Source organism: Pocillopora verrucosa, chromosome 1 (assembly GCF_036669915.1).
Source record: "Pocillopora verrucosa isolate sample1 chromosome 1, ASM3666991v2, whole genome shotgun sequence".
Lineage (NCBI taxonomy): Eukaryota > Metazoa > Cnidaria > Anthozoa > Scleractinia > Pocilloporidae > Pocillopora > Pocillopora verrucosa.
In genome coordinates, this window is record NC_089312.1 from 22,984,862 (window position 1) to 23,005,894 (window position 21,033).

Sequence of the window (21,033 nt, forward strand, 5' to 3'; positions counted from 1 at the left end):
AACGAAAGGGCAATTGGCAGGTATGAGGCGATACCGGAGGCTAACTTGACCTTTTCGGAATGCTTTTATTTTCTCACATATTAAATATTATTGTTTAAGTCGCCTATTTGCAAAATTTGACAATTGGAAAACGTGCGGCTTTCGAAATAAATGCGATTGAAATTTCGTTTCGAAGGACTAATCTTGCGCAAAATAATAAAGATACACTATCCTGGCCTAATGGTGTTCTCAGTTTATGCTGTGTTTCCTTTGGATGACATGTTCATTCAGCAGTGAAATATGAAGCACTTTTTACCATGGTACTCGGGAGAGAGTTCTTCAGTAGCTAACCATTTTCTGAGCAATCAATATACAAATGTGTTTTCTTTAGCGTTTTTATTCTAAACATTTTTAATTACATTTCTATTTTTTGGGATGCGTCCCAACCACAAGCGAGTGAATAAACACGTATTCTATTTTTTTTCACGCCACGTTTTAAAAATTGAAAGTTGTGACTTTCAAATGCCCACACCACGTCGTAAATGTTTTGGTTCCCTATGACGCATTTTCCTTCTTTTCACTTCCCAGCCAAATGACGTCAATTCCTGTAAGTAAGGGAAAGCCTAGAACATTAACTCCAACCTCTATTTTCGTCTTGCTTTTCCATCTCTCGCTAATGCACAGCATGGGCGCCAAGATTGTCTTAACACCGATTGCAGGTGTCGTTGCTACGGATGAATTTCATATTCTGATTGGCAAGACGAGTATGGCGATTATTACCATCTATATCGCGCTCTTTCATACTTCAAACTCTTCAAAGCATACGCTTGTACGGTAAAGAATTTTAAAGGGTACCTTCAGATACACACGAACCTGAAAATAACTGGTAAACAACTCGAATGAGGTAAAAGATCACTAAGGTGTCAAGCGATAAATTGGAGAATAAAGGCAGCCTCATTCAAGAGACAAAAACCTCAAGGTGATCTTGGAATACAATTTCGTTTTGTTCCATAATTATCAACGCCTATTGACAAACCATTAATGAAAGCTTAAAAACCAATTTTGCGAATTTCTTGAATTAGTTGAAAAAGCTGAATTACTTTGTCTAGATGACGCAGAAAATACATTTTGTCATCTCCTTCTTTATATCCCGCTTGAAGAAGGCGTACGCGATGGGGTTAATAGCAGAGTTTAAAATAAGGAGGGGTATTTTATATTCTTCATCATCACATGTTTTTCCTGTTTTAATTAATAATATCTAACCACATCGCAAAGCAAATGTGTTCGCTAGAAGGAACATATATAACAATTGCCATCATTTTAACTGCAGATTTCTCCTGGATTTTGAACAGAAATCAATGATTAAAGTGGAGCTGCTTTGCTAAGACACGAGCTGCTCGTTCGTGCTTGTTAACAACAATTAGCATTGCAGCGAAGCAAAAGACCAGACCACAGCATGGCAGAAAAGCCAAAAAAATTATGTTTACCGAAGTAAATATTTCAAATAGTAGACGCTGGCCTGGACAAAGCCAATTCAATCTGAAAAAAGTCAAAGTAGTTATAACTGGAATCGCCCAAGAGATGAAAATCACCAGGAAAACGCGGCGACGTTTCATAAAAGCAAATACTTGAAAGGCATTACGACAGCAACATAACGCTTCAGGACTAAAGTGCATAGGTTTACCACTGAGACGAGCTAAGAGCATAATTAGTAGCTGGTTTCAGGGACAAAAGATCTTTTTAATATAGGGAGGACTTTGGTTGAGTATAATGGCCACCAACATCTTTTACTACTGCTATCATGATCAAATGCAAGTGGAGAAAGTGTTCCTCAAGATCTATTTGGAAGAGAACTGTTTTGGAAAATTAAACTCATGTTTGCGCTAAATTTGGCGTCCTAATGACATACAACGAGTTCACCTTATGTGCTAGCATATAACAGCAGCTAAAACCTTAATTTTGTTTGAAAGTAAATATCTACTCACAACTTATTAACGAAAATTCTTCAATATGATGATGTCTAAGAAGAGTTCTTAGCTTTCGCCCATTTCAAAAAAACACTTGAATTCGTCTAACGTCAGTAACATTTCTACTGCCAAAGCTAATCGTTGATAATTTTACGATTCACTTTTAAGCAAGAGAAAGTCAACTGTGCTAACCTATCCCTGTGACCCATGATTGTTTTTTTTAAGTTCATTTTAAATTTCGCACCTCGCTGGGAAGTTATTCTTATTCACACCTGGCACGACAACGCAGATAACGATCTCGATATCATCTGTCGTTGTAGTTTCCAATGTTCAAGTTTTAAACGAGTGTTTAAAAATTGTAACCGTTCAATATAGAAACGAGTGTCTAAATGTTTGCCTCATCATTCGAATACTCATCTTAAGTGATTTATAGGCACACAGATGCATCAATCATATTCTCTTGTTCTTGAACGTTTATAAGTCTTTTAGCAGCAGGATGGGAATATTTGCGTTACATCAATCCTTATACCCTTAATTAGAAGTGGATTCGCAGAAAAATATATAGTTTAAAAGTTTCATATCAAAACTACATTAGAAAAAGAATATTCTGTGAATAATTACCATCATGTTGACTTTCATTAATATGTCTACGAACCAAATGCAAACCTTTAGAACCTCCCTAACGTAAAGCGGGACCTGTTTTGTTTTAGTTTTAGTAACTACGAGGCTCCAAAGAAAAGTTCTCGCAAACAATCAGAGGAATACAATTGTTCCCTTATTTCCTCTTACCTGAGCTAAACTGACAAAACGATCGATTGGACTATCTTAATTTGCAAGTCAATAATGGTAGATATAATTTCAGTATAACCAGAAGCATCTTATATACCTTGTCACCCGAACAATTATACTTTTAAAAATACTTCTATTGAATTTTGGCTGACGTAATTGATTTGTGCAACAATGAGTTCATGTCTAACAACACAATCAATCACAATGAGATGAAAATGTTCGGAAAAATCCTTAAATATGCATGATTCATGCACGGAAAGTCTTGCCAGATAAGTTCATCCTTTGAAAAGTGAAAACGGTACGATAACGTACAAACGATTTACTTATAATCCAACTTAATTCAAATGTAAAAGGCTAATTTAGAAAAATACATATATTCATAACTCTCTCAAAAGTCCACCTGGCTTCGTGAGACTTTTCTGAATTTGCATAGTAGGGTAATGCTATCAACATTTTCCTAAAACAAAACGACAAGTAAGCCGCAAATGATCCAAGGAACGAATCAGCAAGGTGTCTTCAACCCCATATCTGTTGTCCGACTTGATCAGAAGGGCAGTTCACAGCACAGGACAGATTTTTTAAGCCAACCATTTATTTCGATTGCTTTTCCTTCTTTGAGTCCAAGAAAAAAGACAAATCATCGTAAGTTAGCTAAAATAATGGTACTCACGTTTGTGAACGACAAAAGCCATACGGCATTCGTATTGTGTTCCAGCCGCTTTCCTTTGTATACACCGCCTGAATCGGCTTAAACATTAATTGAGTCAAATAAACACATTCTGCACACTCCAAATTAACTGTTCACGCATCAGGTAGCATATCTGTCTGACTAAGTATCTCCCCGTTTTCACTTTAAGAAATCAAAGCTACAGGAAACTTCCCCTTCAATGAAAACTCACTTTTTCATGTGCGTATTATGGTGCTTACTGACCATGAAATAACTGATTCCTCTTTTAATCTTAGAAAAACACAGTCGAAGTTAGATTTGTCGTTAACAAAGCCACAACGGAGAAGCGATAATTTAGGGCACCATATTTGTCTAGAAACCCGATAAAACGATATCATATATCTTTTTATACCCAGCATCGACGAAGCACCACAGTTTATTTAAAATCTTCACTCCTTTTATTCAGTTATAGACTGAAAACCGGCTAAATAATTAAATAACTGACTACCCTGACCGACTGAATGATTGACTGACGGTATGAATTAGATCTGAGTGACTGACTGACTAACTTACTGACTGACTAACGGATAGACGAACGGATGGACGGACGGACTGAAGGATGGACACATAGACGGACGGACTGACTAAATGACAGACTAGGTGACTGACATACAGACTAACTCACGGACTGGGAGATTGACGGACTGGCATGGGTGACTGACGGGCTGACTAAAAACTGACTGATTGACAAACTAACTGACTGACTGAATAACTAACTGACTGACTGACCGACCGACTTAGTGAAGGACTGACGGAGAGGGTGACTGACGGACTGAATGGAAACTAACTGATTGACAGACATATTGACTGACTAAGTGACTGACTGATTAACTGATTAAATAACTAACTAACAGACTGACTGACTGATTGACGGACTGAATGTCTCACTGACTAACTTATTGACAGATTGAGATACGAACTGACTGACCGAGAGACTGGTTTGCAAAATTATAGAATGAAACAGACCGATTGGCAAAAGTAAGAAAAAACTAACCGTAACAATTGAAAATATACAAAAAGAAATACGAATTGGTAAGGATTGATGAGATGTAAAGAATTCTTTTTAGACATTAATATGAAAGATATGATCTACTCCCCTCATCGTGCATACACCGTCAGCAAATCCCCAATCTTACTTATGGACTTTTAACTCGTGTAACATAGCTGAAGACAGTCGAGAGGGCGTTTGTCCAAGTTTTGAATATTTGGATTGACATGTTAAGCATTCCAGCTGCGTAGGATGAAAGAGTTGTTTTCATCAATTGGCTCTGTGCGGTTTCTTTTTTTACACATGACACAGCAAATATATCGTGTCATCTCCATGTTTATGTCTCTCTTGAAGACAGCATAAGCGAAGGGGTTAACGACGGAGTTTAATACAAGAAGGGGTATTTTATATTCTTGATCATCACACGGTTTTTTGTCGTCATTCAAAATGTAAATAAAGCTACACCGCAAAGCGAACGAGTAAGTTACAAGAAACAAGCCAATAACACTGGCCATTATTTTCACAGCAGACTTCTCTTGGATTTTAAAACAAAATCTTTGGTTAAAGCGGAGTTGTTTTGCCAAGATGCGGGCGGCTCTTTCGTGTTTATAAACAACATAATACATTGATGCAAAGCAAAAAATTAGACCGCAACACGGTAAGAGCTCTAGAAATGACATAAGAATCATTACTAGCACTTTAAACAGCAGAATCTCTCTAAAAACAAACCCGTTTAGTAAAAAAACCAAGACCAAAACAACTGGAATGGTCCAAGAGATAACAAACATCTGGAGAACGCGTTTGCGCGTCATATAATTCCAGTACCTTAACGGCTTCACAATAGCAACGTAGCGCTCTAGGACTAAACTGCACAAGTTTGTAATCGAAGCGTACCCAAAGAGCCATCTTAGATAATCCACCCCGCTTGCTAAGACGGCCTTAGGGTCACATCCAACTATCTCTTCGCAGACGTAAAGCGGGGGAAAAGTACTAAGCCCAACACAGAAGTCCGCCACTGCAAGAGAAACTATAAATGCGTTAGTTCTGGTGCGAAGCCGCCGTCTTCTTCCAACGAGGCAGATGATAAATCCATTTCCAGTTATGGCCAGAATGGAGAGAGACCAGCCAAGAATCGAAAACCAAGTTTCCATTTTGTGGTCGTTAAGTGGAAAGCTGTGAGGATATACTTTCGCTGAGGACTTGAACTAATGTAAGACCAACTACAAACAATTAAAACATCTGGTGATTTCCTCTTGTTCAGAGGTCCTTCAAAAATACGCCACAATTGATTAATCAGGCTGAATCCTTGCCGCCCTTAGTGTTAGGTCCACCCACGATCCTCCATTCCAGATTTGGTAACTCAATGAATTAAAGGAGGGAAACTTATCATGGGAGAGGCACGTCGGAGGGGAAACACTCGTGTGTGCATCTGTGCTTATTGACAAAAACCGCATAAATAATCATATCTGCAGTGACGTCAACCTTTCTTATTGACAGTAAGAAATTTCTATCTAAAGATAGCTAAATAAGAGTCTTGACAATCTATCTCTGACAGCTTGATAAAAAGGTAATAATATGAAGGCCGATGGCGAGATCACTGGCAGAGAAGCAATAATGATGAAATGGTGATAACAAATTTTATAATGGAATTGTGAGACCGAAGGAGTTACGCACGCTATGTAATTGTTTTCTCCTCTTGCTTTTTTTGGTTGTGTTGTTGTTTTTTTTTTCTCAAGACCTTAATGTTTGATTCGACAATAATAACGTTAAGAAACATTTGGCGCTAGCCCAGTATGAAAGGTTTAGGATTAACGCAGTAATTCAAAAGTTGTTTGTTTGCCATGCTGGATAAAATTATTTCTTACAGTAAACCAGCTGATCTCAAATAACATTAAAAGTAGAACTCACTTCTACTCACTTGCAATTTATTCCGGAAAAATACTAGATAAATTTTCTTCATTTGTATCGTATATATATATATATATATATATATATATATATATATATATATTGTATCGAGTGAATCTCTAAAACTCTATATTTTTTCAATTTTTTCTTTAAGTCCACCTTGCACTTTTAAAAACATGCGCAAATTTAAATTGAGGCAAAGTTTTTCCACCCGTTGAATTTTACCGGAGTCATTTAGCATGAAGAGATAATTAGCTCATTCCTTTAAAAACTATGTTGTTGCTCAGTCTTGTTTCTTGAAAAATGGAAAAACAGCTAATTAAAGTTCACCAAAGTAGCATTCATTTTTCAAAACAACCTAACTCAAAAAATCTTTCTTAACCTAACTCTACTTTTCCAAAACTAATGAACAACCGCCAAGCGGTTAAACTTAGACGTAAAGGGGACAGGAACAGTTCAAGATGGAAAAATAACCATGGCGTTAAACGACAAATTGGAGAATAAAGGTAGCCTCATTTTAGAGACAAACACTAGCGGGGTGATTATGAAATACAATATTACGAAAATCGAAAATTTATCATCGTTGTCATCTGCATGTGAGGTAAACAATGAATGCAAAGCTGGAAATATCAGGACTTACTTCTCATGTTAAAAACAACCCTTGATGGCTTAATGATCTACACAGGAAAAGAATCCGTTATTTTAAAGCTTTAGCAGGTCACAAAATGCGTCATTTAAAAAGTTTTCATGGGCAGTCGATAAATAACCATTATACGTTCGCAAAACAATTATAGAGGGGTGAAAAAACATAGTACATCCTGAGAGAAACATAAATTTTCTCTATTTACAGCGGTTTGGTGTGTCAGTGAATCGAATCTTATACTTGAAATGTTTGGCGGTTGTCTTTAATCCAACGTCCCGTTTTATGTTACAGTGCCAGAAGCACGAGCCGAAGGCTCGTGTTTCTCCGCACTTCTCTCGTGTTCTTAAGAATCCCGCGTGCTTAAATAACTCAACAATGCACTCGGCGCGTTTTTTAATTCTTTAGTACAACAGTGGGTGTATGTCTAACAATATAATCGAGCGTAATAGATGAAAATGTTCAGCATAAAATTTCATTTCTTAAGTAGACAAGACTCGTTGAAGGAAAATCTGTGACTTTATTCTTTAACGGCTCGAAACTTAAACAGTATTAACATATCATTCGTTTGAAAACCAAATTAACTTTTCAATTATCAGTGAACGCCTGGCTCTATGAGACCCGCCTGAATTAGTAGTCGCGTTGGGTACCGTTGACAAAATTATCCTAAAATCAAACGACCACAAAGCGGGAAATGGTCCATTTAAGTAGTAATAGCCTAAGGAAAGTTTCCCTTTGAAGAAAACTCACTTTTTCATCGCATATTGCAATGCTTGCTTAATTATTTTATTTACGTCGCGAAATAGCCGTTCTTCTTCCACTACTCTGACCGACAGACTGATTGTATGACTGACTGACTGACTGCCTGACTGACTGACTGGGTGAATTCTCTGACTGATTAACCGATTGAATGGCTGACTGACTGATTGGCTGAATTCACCGACCAATTGACCGACTGAATGACCGATTGACTGAGGGGCTGAATACACAGACTAAGGACTGACTGAATGGCTGGCTTAATGCTCTGACCGACTGAATGATCTTATGACCGACTGAATGATTGCATGATTGACTGAATGATCGGATGACCGGCTGGATGATCGCCGGATGATCGACTGAATGATTGGATGACCGATTTAATGATCGGATGACCAACTGAATGATTGGATGACCGACTGAATGATAGAATGGCCGGCTGAATGATCCGATGACCGACTGAATACCTGATCGATTGAATGATCGGATGACCGACTGAATGATCGGATGATTGACTGAATGATCGAATGACCGACTGAATGATCGGATGATTGACTGAATGATCGGATGACCGACCGAATGATTGCCGGATGACCGACTGAATGATCGCCGAATGACCGACTGAATGATTGGATGACGGACTCAATGATCGGATGACTAACTAAATAATTGAATGACGGACTCAATGATAGAATTGCCGGCTGAATGATCGGATGAACGATTGAATACCCTGATCGACTGAATGATCGGATGACCGGCTAAATGATCGAATGACCGACTGAATGATCGGATGACCGATTGAATGATCAGATGACCGACTGAATACCCTGATTGACTGACAGACCGTCTGACTGACTAGCTGACTGAATATGCTGAACAACTAGCTAAATGACTGAACACTGACTAACTGATCAACTGATTGACTGACTTACTAGTTGAATGAATACGCTGACCAATTAAATGACTTAACACTGACTAATACTGATCGACTGATTGCCCCGACAATTGACTTCAAACTGACTGTCTTATTGACTGAAAGACGTTCTGAAAGTTGACTGACTGACTGTCTGAAGGAATGAGAGACTGAACGCCGACTGACTGACAGACTTAGTAGACTGATGGACAAGGTAACTTACGAAATGACCGAAAACTGACTGGCTGACTGACAGACTGATTTGCAAACCTATAAAATGAAACAGACTGGCAAAATTAGACAAAAGTAACCTTAAGTGGTTCAATGTTGTTTCTCTTCTTTCAGATCACACAGTAAATGCATCGTTTTGCTTCCTCTTTTATGTCCCTCTTAAACAGAGCGCAAGCTACTGGTTGATGGCAGAGTTTAAAACTAACAGAGGCAATTTGAATTTTTTATCATTACATGGTTGTTCGTCTTTCATTATGTATATAAGACTACATCGCAGATAGCATGCAGAATAAACAAGGAACAGGCCAATAACAATAGCCAAGAAAAGAGAACGATTGTCTTTAAAAACGAACGACATTAGAACATCGAAAAAATAAGGGTTAAAAGTGCCCAGGAAATAAAAATCATCTGAGAAACACGTTTGCGCGTCATGAACAAGAAGTATTTGAGAAGCTTCACAACGGCGATGTAACGAGCCAGAACTAAACTACATAAGTTTGTTACAGACGCATATGCGAACAGCCACCTTAGATAATCCACCCTGTCGGCAAAAGGGGCTTCATGATCGCATCCAGTTGTCTTCTCACAATTTAAAAGTGGGGAAAAGCACTCAGCTCAACACAGAAATCTGCCACAGCGAGTGAAACGACAAAAGCGTTGGTTTTTAGTTCGAAGCCGCCATCGTCTGCAAATAAGGAAGATGATAAATCCATTTCCAGCAGTGGTTGCGATGAAAAAAGACCAGTCAAGAATCCAGAACCAGGTTTCCATCAAGGGGTTTTTGAGCGACTTTACTCAAGTGAATATACAGAAGATAACTTTCAAGAACGAACTAATGGACCACCCGGCGTGGTGGTTCCTTGACTACGGAACATTTTTACTAACACTTGTTATTAGCCTGTTAATAAAAGTGCTTATTTGTTTGCCGAGAACTGAAATTTGTGTCAAACCATGTTATACTCAGCGATAACACTAAATTATATCTTAGTCCGGCGCGTTGGTGTTTAAATCAGCTGTTATTTAAGTATGTAAATTTTTAATACAAAACCCCTCTGCCCCTTTATCTGCTTCACCCATAACGTTAAGAAAACTAGCAGATTTTAGAACTCTTTGTTCTTACTGTGGCTGATTTCATCGGAAAACGTGGACACGAACTCAAACACTGACTTGTTCAGAGCAAAATTATTCCTTACTGAAAACCACCTGAATGCAGCTTTAACGCAGTCAAACAAGTACCAGAACTTCTGATTAAAAATGTGGCTCGGAATAAGTTATTCACACAGTCGAGAACAGAAAAACTTTCTTTTCAGTACTCAGCTACTGAAGTTAAGTATTTTTAATGTTTTCTTTTCTTTGAACATCCTTAGTATATTGATTAAATATGTTTGAAAAAAAGTTAAATTTTAACCGTCCATTAAGTCTAGAAAACATTTAAGTGCAACATCTTGCAATATTGTTGAGAGATTTTGAGAAGGAACTGGCCATACGCACGCAACATCTTGCAACATCAGAATATGCTGCAACAAAAATGTGACCATTTTTAACTTGATCCAAACGTGTGCAACACAAGGCGCGCAACGATGTTCCGTTTGGCCGGGCCTTTATACACTTGCCACGCAGGAAGTAAAATTTTTCACGGCTCAATTAAATATATTCATACCTTTCTTCATAGTTTGGTACGAATAACATCTCTTTTCTTTAGAGGGGGAGGGAGCATCAGAAAACCCGATAGGAGCACAAATTTGTCTGTAGTTAAACTAAAGGCGTTGAAGCTGCGTCATATGTATGTTTTACTCAACGAATTTCTTTAAACGATTTGGCAATAACACTAAATAAACCAGAATACTCTGGTCAAGTTGGTGTTAAAATTACCTGCCATTTACATTGGTTAAAGTTTCATGTAACACCAAACCTCCCCCCCGCCTCCTCCTCCTTTCTTATACTTTCTCTGACTTACTCATGAGGCGGTACCGGAGGCCAACTTGACCTTTTGGGAATGCTTTTATTTTCTCACATATTAAATATTATTGTTTAAGTCGCCTATTTGCAAAATTTGACAATTGGAAAACATGCTGCTTTCGAAATAAATGCGATTGAAATTTCGTTTCGAAGGACTAATCTTGCGCAAAATAATAAAGATACACTATCCTGGCCTAATGGTGTTCTCAGTTTATGCTGTGTTTCCTTTGGATGACATGTTCATTCAGCAGTGAAATATGAAGCGCTTTTTACCATGGTACTCGGGAGAGAGTTCTTCAGTAGCTAACCACATATTTTCCGAGCAATCAATACACAAATATGTTTTCTTTAGCGTTTTTATTCTAAACATTTTTAATAACATTTCTATTTTTTGGGATGCGTCCCAATCACAAGCGAGTGAATAAACACGTATTCTATTTTTTTTCACGCCACGTTTAAAAGATTGAAAGTTGTGACTTTCAAATGCCCACACCACGTCGTAAATGTTTTGGTTCCCTATGACGCATTTTCCTTCTTTTCATCTCCCAGCCAAATGACGTCAATTCCTTTAAGTGAGGGAAAGGCTAGAACATTAACTCCGACCACTATTTTCGTCTTGCTTTTCCATCTCTCGCTAATGCGCAGCATGGGCGCCAAGATTGTCTTAACACCGACTGCAGGTGTCGTTGCTACGAATGAATTTCATATTCTGATTGGCAAGACGAGTATGGCGATCATTACCATCTATATCGTGCTCTTTCATACTTCAAACTCTTCACAGCATACGCTTGTGCGGTTAAGAATTTTAAAGGGTACCTTCAGATTCACACGAACAGGTAATCAAACTCGAATGAGGTAAAAGATCACTAGGATGTCAAGCAATAAATTGGAGAATAAAGGCAGCCTCGTTCAAGAGACAAAAACCACAAGGTGATCTTGGAATACAATTTTGTTTCGTTCCATAATTATCAACGCCTATTGACAAACCATTAATGAAAGCTTAAAAAACAATTTTGCGAATTTCTTGAATTAGCTGAAAAATGTTGAATCACTTAGCCTAGATGACACGGAAAATACATTTTTTCATCTCCTTCTTTATATCCCGCTTGTAGAAGGCGTACGCAATGGGGTTAATAGCAGAGTTTAAAACAAGGAGGGGTATTTTATATTCTTCATCATCACATGTTTTTCCTGTTTTGAATAATAATATATAACCACATCGTAAAGCAAATGTGTTCGCCAGAAGGAAAATTCCTATAACAATTGCCATCATTTTAACTGCAGATTTCTCCTGGATTTTGAACAGAAATCGATGATTAAAATGGAGCTGCTTTGCTAAGACACGAGCTGCTCGTTCGTGCTTGTTAACAACAATTAGCATTGAAGCGAAGCAAAAGACCAGACCACAGCATGGCAGAAAAGCCAAAAAAAATATATTCAGCGAAGTAAATATTTCAAAAAGTAGACGGTGGCTTGGACAAAGCCAATTCATTCTGAAAAAAGCCAAAGTAGTTATAACTGGAATCGCCCAAGAGATGAAAATCACCAGGAAAACGCGGCGACGTTTCATAAAAGTCAAATATTTGAAAGGCATTACGACAGCAACATAACGCTCCAGGACTAAAGTACATAGGTTTACCACTGAGGCGAATGGGAATAAGTTCCTCAAATCGTGAGATAACCCGTTGCAATCACCTTCTTCCGGGCAGAAGAACAATGAAGGGAAAGTGCTCACTCCAACAAAGAAATCCGCCACCGCAAGAGAAACGATAAACGCGTTGGTTTTGGTTCGGAGCCGCCGTCTGCTACAAACAATGAAGATAATAGATCCATTTCCACCTATGGTCAGAATGGAGAGAGACCAGCCAAGAATCCAAAACCAAGTTTCCATTTTGTTATCTGCCTTAGAGTTAATTTTTAAAATGATTACACAGATATATTGTCAAGAATCGCACGAGAAACAACTGAAGAAAGATCGTAGTCCCTGAGGCAGCTGTTGATTTCATATTTATGAATTTTCCCCTATATAAGTGTATATCGGAGAGCCATCATGACGCCATATGTTAGGCTCCTTAATAACAGTGGAGACACTGTTCCTGTTCTGAAAATATAATTTCGTTGAAACGCAACTTCCTTTTTTCGGAAAAAGTGTATGGCGTTAATTATCAATACTACATGGTCTCGGCTTCAACATAAGTTGGAATGAACAATTTTGATGACTTAATCTGAAATGATTTCATCATAACAGCTCTGTCTTGAAATATCATTGTGAATCCAAAAACAAGGTTATATTTTGTAATATAAGTAGTTTTACTCCTATAACCTTCCAGAGACTTGTCATGGATAAACAATCATAAGTTATTCTTCGTATAATGATAATGATAATGATAAGGAAATTATATAGCGCTAAAACTATAAACAATATTCAGAAGCGTTTTACATAAGTTAAAGTTCTATAATAATTAAAATTAAAATATTCAAAGGCAATAAACATTAGAACTATTGAAACAAACTAAAAGCTTTCCTAAATAGAAATGCTTTAAGTTGCTTTTTAAAAATGGCGAGGCTACTACTTGTTCTTATAGTTAATGGCAGCGAGTTCCATAAAACAGGTGCAGCATGAGCAAAGGCCCGATCCCCAAGTGAAGAGCAGTTGGCTTTTGGAACGAACAGAAGAAATTGAGCAGACGAGCGAAGAGCATAACTAGTCCCTGGTTTCAGGGACAAAAGATCTTTAGTGTGAGGAGGACTTTGGTTGCGTATAATGGACACCAACATCTTTTACTCCTGCTATCATGATCAAATACAGGTGGAGAAAGTGTTCCTCAAGATCTATTTGGAAGAGAACTGTTATGGAAAATTAAACTCATGTTTTCGCTAAATTTGGCGTCCTAATCACATACAACGAGTCCACCTTATGTGCTAGCATATAACAGCAGCCGGCTAAAAACCTTAATTTTGTTTGAAAGTAAATATCTACTCACAACTTATTAACAAAAATTCTTCAATATGATGGTGTCTAAGAAGAGTTCTTAGCTTTCTCCCATTTCAAAAAAACACTTGAATTCGTCTAACGTCTGTAAAATTTCTACTGCCAGAGCTAATCGTTGGTAATTTTACGATTCACTTTTAAGCAAGAGAATATCAACTGTGCTAACCTATCCCTGTGACCCATGATGGTTTTTTTAAGTCCATTTTAAATTTCGCACCACGCTGGGAAGTTATTCTTATTCACACGTCGCATGATAACGCGGATAACGATCTTGATATCATCTGTCGTTGTAGTTTCCAATGTTCTAGTTTTAAACGAGTGTTTAAAAATTGTAACCGCTCAATATAGAAACAAGTGTCTAAATGTTTGCCTCTTCATTCGAATACTCACCTTAAGTCAATCAATCATATCAATCATATTCTCTTGTTTTTGAATGTTTATAAGTCTTTTAGCAGCAGGATGGGAATATTTGCGTTACATCAATCATCATACCCTTAATTAGAAGAGGATTCGCAGAAAAATTTATAGTTTAAAAGTTACATATATATTTAGTTTAAAAGTTACATATCAAAACCGCACTATAAAAAGAATATTCCTGTGAATAATTACAATCATGTTGACTTTCATTTATATGTCTAGGAACCAAATGCAAACCTTGGAACCTCCCTAACGTGAAGCGGACCTGTTTTGTTTTTGTTTTAGTAACTGCGAGGTCCCGTAGACGAGTTCTCGCAAACAATCAGGGGAATATAATTGTTACTTTATTTTCTCTTACCTGAGCTAAACTGACAAAACGATCGATTGGACTATCTTAATTTGCAAGTCAATAATGGTAGATATAATTTCAGTATAACCAGAAGCATCTTATTTACCTTGTCATCCGAAAAATTATACTTTTAAAAGTGCTTTTATTGAAGTTTGGCTGACGTAATTGATTTGTGCAACGATGAGTTCATGTCCAACAACATAATCAATCACAATGAGATGAAAATGTTCGGAAAAAAACCTTGAATATGCATGATTCATGCACGGAAAATCTTGCCAGATATGTTCATCCTTTGAAAAGTGAAAACGGTACGATAACGTAAAAGCGATGTACTTATAATCCGAACTTAATTCAAATGCAAAAGCTTCACCAATTTAGAAAAATAGATATGTTTAAACTCTCTCAAAAGTCCATCGGCAGTTTTCCAAGGCAATTTTTGGGCTATCAGTGAACACCTGGATTCGTGAGACCTTTCTGAATTTGCATAGTAGGGTAATGTTATCAACATATTCCTAAGAACAAACGACAAGTAAGCGACAAATGATCCAACGAACGAATCAGGAAGGTGTCTTCAACCCCATATCTGTTGTTCAACTTGATCAGAAATGCAGTTCACAGCACAGGACAAAATTTTTTAAGCCAACCATTTATTTCGATTACTTTACTTTCTTTGAGTCCAAGGAAAAAGACAGATCATCGTAAGTTTTAACTTACGATGATCTGTCTTTACTTAAAAGTAAAATAATCGTACTCACGTTTGCGAACGACAAAAACCATATGGCATTCGTACTGTGTTTCAGCCGCTTTCTTTTGTATACGCCGCCTAAATCGGCTTAAACATTAATTGAGTCAAATAAACACATTCTGCACACTCTGAATTAACAGTTTACGCATCAGGTAGGATATCTGTTTGACTAAGTATCTCCCCGTTTTCTTTTTAAGTAATCAAAGCAAAAGGAAACTTCCCCTTTGATGAAAACTCACTTTTTCATGGGCGTATTACAGTGCTTACTGACCACGAAATAACTGTTTACTCTTTTAATCTTAGAAAAACACAATCGAAGTTAGATTTGCCTTCAACAAAGCCACAATGGCGAAGAAATAATTTCGGACACAATATTTGTCAAGAAACTTGATAAAACGATATCATATATCTTTTTATACCCGACATTGACGAGCACCACAGTTTCTTTAAAATCTTCACTCCCTTTATTCAGTTGTATATTGAAAACTGGCTTAATAACTAAATTACTGACCACCCTGACCGACTGAATGATTGACTGACGGTATGAATTAGATCTGAGTGACTGACTTACTGACTAGCGGACGGATGGACGGATGGAGGGACGGACGGACGGACGGACGGACGGAGGAACGGGGGACGGACGGACGGATGGACGGACGGACGGACTGACGGAAGGACAGATGAACTGACTGACTGAATGACAGACTAAGTGACTGACATACAGACTAACTCACGGACTGACGGACTGACTGAAAACTGACTGATTGACTGAGTGACTGACTAATTGAGTGACTGACTGATTAAATAACTGACTGACTGACTGACTGACCGACCGACTAAGTGAAGGACTGACGGACTAAATGAAAACTGATTGATTGACTGACTAAGTGACTGACCGACTAACTGATCAACTGACTTACTAACTGACTGACAGACTAACTGACTGATTGACGGACTGAATGTCTCACTGACTAACTTATTGACAGATTGAGAGACAAACTGACTGACGGACAGAATGGTTTGCAAAATTATAAAATGAAACAGACCAATTAGCAGAAGTAGAAAAAAACTAACCGTAACAATTGAAAATATACAAAAAGAAATACGAATTGGTAAGGATTGATGAGATGAAAATAATTCTTTTTAGACATTAATATGAAAGGTATGATCTACTCTCCTCATCATGCATACTCCGTCAGCAAAATCCTAATCTTACTAATGTACTTTTAACTCGTGGTGCATAGCTGAAGACAGTCGAGAAGACGTTTGTCCAAGTTTTGAATTTTTGGATTGACATGTTAAGCATTACAGCTGCGTAGGATGAAAGAGTTGTTTTCATCAATTGGCTCTGTGCGGTTTCTTTTTTTACACACGACACAGCAAATATATCGTGTCTTCTCCATGTTTATGTCTCTCTTGAAGACGGCATAAGCGAAGGGGTTGACGACGGAGTTTAATACAAGAAGGGGTATTTTATATTCCTGACTATCACACGGTTTTTCGTCGTCATTCAAAATATAAATAAAGCTACATCGCAAGGCGAACGAGTAAGTTACAAGAAACAAACCAATCACAATTTCCATTATTTTCACAGCAGCCTTTTCCTTGATTCTGAGCAAAAATCTTTGGTCATTTATAGCGGAGTTGTTTTGCCAAGATGCGGGCGGCCCTTTCGTGCTTGTAAACAAAATAATACATTGATGCAAAGCAAAAAATTAGACCGGAACACGGTAAGAATTCTAGAAAAACAATGGTAATCAGTGTCAGCACTTTAAACAGCAGAATCTCTTAAAAAACAAGCCCGTTTAGTAAAAAAGCCAAGACCAAAATAACTGGAATGGTCCAAGAGATAACAAACATTTGGAGAACGCGTTTGCGCGTCATAAAAGTCAAGTAACTTAACGGCTTCACAACAGCAACGTAGCGCTCCAGGACTAAACCGCACAAGTTTGTAACCGAAGCGTACCCAAAGAGCCATCTTAGATAATCCATCCCGCTCTCTAAGAAGGCCTTTGGGTTACATCCAATTATCTCTTCGCAGACGAAAAGCGGGGGAAAAGTACTGAGCCCAACACAGAAGTCCGCCGCTGCAAGAGAAATTATAAATGCGTTGGTTTTGCGAAGCCGCCGTCTTCTGCTAACGAGGCAGATGATAAATCCATTTCCAGTTATGGTCAGAATGGACAGAGACCAGCCAAGAATCGAAAACCAAGTTTCCATTTTGTGGTTGTTGAGTGGAAAGCTGTGAGGATATACTTTCGCTGAGGACTTGAACTAATGTAAGAACAAACATTGAAAATATCTGGTGATTTTCTCTTGTTCGGAGGTCCCTCAAAAATACGTCACAATTGATTAATCAGGCTGAATTCTTGCCGCTGTTAGTGTTAGGTCAACCCACAATCCTCCATTCCAGATTTGGTAACTCAATGAACTAAAGGAAGGAAACTAATCATAGGAGAGGCACGTCGGAGGGGAAACACCCGTAATTGGATGTAACCCAAAGGCCTTCTTAGAGAGCGGGATGGATTATCTAAGATGGCTCTTTGGGTACGCTTCGGTTACAAACTTGTGCGGTTTAGTCCTGGAGCGCTACGTTGCTGTTGTGAAGCCGTTAAGTTACTTGACTTTTATGACGCGCAAACGCGTTCTCCAAATGTTTGTTATCTCTTGGACCATTCCAGTTATTTTGGTCTTGGCTTTTTTAACTAAACGGGCTTGTTTTTTAAGAGATTCTGCTGTTTAAAGTGCTGACACTGATTACCATTGTTTTTCTAGAATTCTTACCGTGTTCCGGTCTAATTTTTTGCTTTGCATCAATGTATTATTTTGTTTACAAGCACGAAAGGGCCGCCCGCATCTTGGCAAAACAACTCCGCTATAAATGACCAAAGATTTTTGCTCAGAATCAAGGAAAAGGCTGCTGTGAAAATAATGGAAATTGTGATTGGTTTGTTTCTTGTAACTTACTCGTTCGCCTTGCGATGTAGCTTTATTTATATTTTGAATGACGACGAAAAACCGTGTGATGGTCAGGAATATAAAATACCCCTTCTTGTATTAAACTCCGTCGTCAACCCCTTCGCTTATGCCGTCTTCAAGAGAGACATAAACATGGAGAAGACACGATATATTTGCTGTGTCGTGTGTAAAAAAAGAAACCGCACAGAGCCAATTGATGAAAACAACTCTTTCATCCTACGCAGCTGTAATGCTTAACATGTCAATCCAAAAATTCAAAACTTGGACAAACGTCTTTTCTTGTACTTGGTTTTCGATTCTTGGCTGGTCTCTGTCCATTCTGACCATAACTGGAAATGGATTTATCATCTGCCTCGTTAGCAGAAGATGGCGGCTTCGCAAAACCAACGCATTTATAGTTTCTCTTGCAGCGGCGGACTTCTGTGTTGGGCTCAGTACTTTTCCCCCGCTTTTCGTCTGCGAAGAGATAATTAATAATCTTATAAACCTCTAAACTGGAAATTTTCGAAGCAAACTGCGGCACAGCGTTGGTCGCACAAGGAAGATTGAGTTTCTATTGAATTGAAATGAAACTGCAGTATGTGTGCTTGGATTCTGCGTTGGATTTGTGGCCGCCCGGCCATTTTGCATTGGAATTTTTCGCTTCTCAGATCGGGCGTTCAGAAATGGAGTGTTCAGCCTTGGGCTTTTCTTATGTACGTTGAAAACCTCGAAATGGACAACTCGCTAAAATGGGTTCTTTTCATGAAAGTAAGCAGTCAGATAACAAGTGATACGCTGTGGAAGTAAGGTGAGATATTTTAACTGAGAATATGACGTATTGTTTTATTCCTTAGAGCGGTCGTAAATATTCCCATAAAAACTCTTATAATTCCGCATTAACTGTTATTGCGCAAGATGATCATCTCACAGCTGGAGCTTGGGCTGCCTGTGGTATAACAGTGGGTGCATGTCCAACAATATAATCGAGCGTAATAGATGAAAATGTTCTGCATAAAATTTCATTTCTTAAGTAGACAAGACTCGTTCAAGGAAAATCTGTGACTTCATTCTTTAACGGCTCGAAACTTAAACAGGATTAACATATTATTCGTTTGAAAACCAAATTAACTTTTCGATTATCAGTGAACGCCTGGCTCTATGAGACCCGCCTGAATTAGTAGGGTACTGTTCAAGAGATTATAAACTGTTATGTCGTGTAGGTTATCGTTAACAAGATTATCCTAAAGAATCAAACGACAAGAAAGCGGGAAATGGTCCATTTAAGTAGTCAAAGCCTAAGGAAACCTTCACTTTCAAGAAAACTCACTTTTTCATCGCTTATTGCAGTGCTTGCTGACTTCGTTTATCTACGTCGCGAAATAGCCGTTCTTCTTTCACTACTCTGACTGACAGACTGATTGTATGACTGACTGACTGACCTACCGACTGACTGACTGACTGACTGACTGGGTGAATTCTCTGACTGATTAACCGATTGAATGGCTGACTGACTGAGAAGCTGAATGCTCAGACTAAGGACTGACTGAGTGGCTGGCTTAATACTCTTACCGACTGAATGATCTTATGACCGACTCAATGATCGGATGACCGACTGAGTGATTGAATGATTGGCTGAATGATCGAATGACCGGCTTTATGATCGCCGGATAATCGACTGAATGATCGGATGACCGACTGAATACCCTGATCGACTAAATGATCGGATGACCGACTGAATACCCTGATCGACTGAATGATCGGATGATTGACTGAATGATCGAATGACCAACTGAATGATCGAATGATTGACTGAATGATCGGATGACCGACCCAATGATCGCCGGATGACCGACTCAATGATCGGATGACCAACTAAATAATTGAATGACCGACTCAATGATAGAATGGCCGGCTGAATGATCGGATGACTGACTGAATACCCTGATCGACTGAATGATCGGATGACCGACTGAATGATCGGATGACCGACTGAATGATCGGATGACCGTCTGAATGATCGGTTGACCGACCAAACGATTGGATGAACGACTGAATACCCTGATCGACTGAATGATCGAATGACCGACTGAATGATCGGATGACCGACTGAATACCCTGATTGACTGACCGACTGACTGACTGACTGACTAGCTGACAGAATATGCTGACCAACTAGCTAAATGACTGAACACTGACTTACTGATCAACTGATTGACTGACTTACTGGGTCACTGAATACGCTGACCAATTAAATGACTTAACACTGACTACTACTGATCAACTGATTGCCCCGACAATTGACTTCAAACTGACTGTCTTATTGACTGAAAGACGTACTGAAAACTGACTGACTGACTGTCTGAAGGAATGAGAGACTGACAACTGACTGACTGACAGACTTAGTTGACTGATGGACTAGGTAACTTACGAAATGACTGAAAACTGACTGGCCGATTGACAAACTGACTGGCTGACTGACAGACTGATTTGCAAACCTATAAAATGAAACAGACTGGCAAAAATAGACAAAAGTAACCTTAACAGTTAAAAATGAACCAAAAGGAACGAGAATCGATAAAACTTGATGAGATTAACAGGATCCTTTTTTATTGTTATGATCTACTCTTGTCATCATGCACACACCATGAGCAAATTCTTAATTATAATTTCATACTTAAGTTATTGACTGTTAACCCGATCGCGGAACAAATA

General features: G+C 38.4%; 2 protein-coding genes and 1 pseudogene across 2 annotated transcripts; all 3 read right to left on the bottom strand.

Moving 5' to 3' along the window:
* Positions 1-4,593: 4,593 nt before the first annotated feature.
* On the bottom strand, positions 4,594-5,601 carry LOC136278514 (histamine H2 receptor-like). Its single transcript, XM_066161986.1, has one exon. It carries the CDS (start codon positions 5,599-5,601, stop codon positions 4,681-4,683), a length of 921 nt encoding a protein of 306 aa, XP_066018083.1. The 3' UTR covers positions 4,594-4,680.
* Positions 5,602-11,245: 5,644 nt separating this feature from the next.
* Positions 11,246-12,906, bottom strand: LOC136283731 (octopamine receptor beta-2R-like). Its single transcript, XM_066172928.1, has one exon. The coding sequence runs from the start codon at positions 12,746-12,748 to the stop codon at positions 11,915-11,917; it is 834 nt and encodes a 277-aa protein (XP_066029025.1). The 5' UTR covers positions 12,749-12,906; the 3' UTR covers positions 11,246-11,914.
* Positions 12,907-16,658: 3,752 nt separating this feature from the next.
* Positions 16,659-17,580, bottom strand: LOC136278911 (histamine H2 receptor-like; annotated as a pseudogene).
* Between the last annotated feature and the right edge of the window lie 3,453 nt (positions 17,581-21,033).

Excerpts from the sequence above, each read along its gene's own strand:
- LOC136278514 (XM_066161986.1), bottom strand. The coding sequence starts at position 5,601 with ATGGAAACTTGGTTTTCGATTCTTGGCTGGTCTCTCTCCATTCTGGCC.
- LOC136283731 (XM_066172928.1), bottom strand. The coding sequence starts at position 12,748 with ATGGAAACTTGGTTTTGGATTCTTGGCTGGTCTCTCTCCATTCTGACC.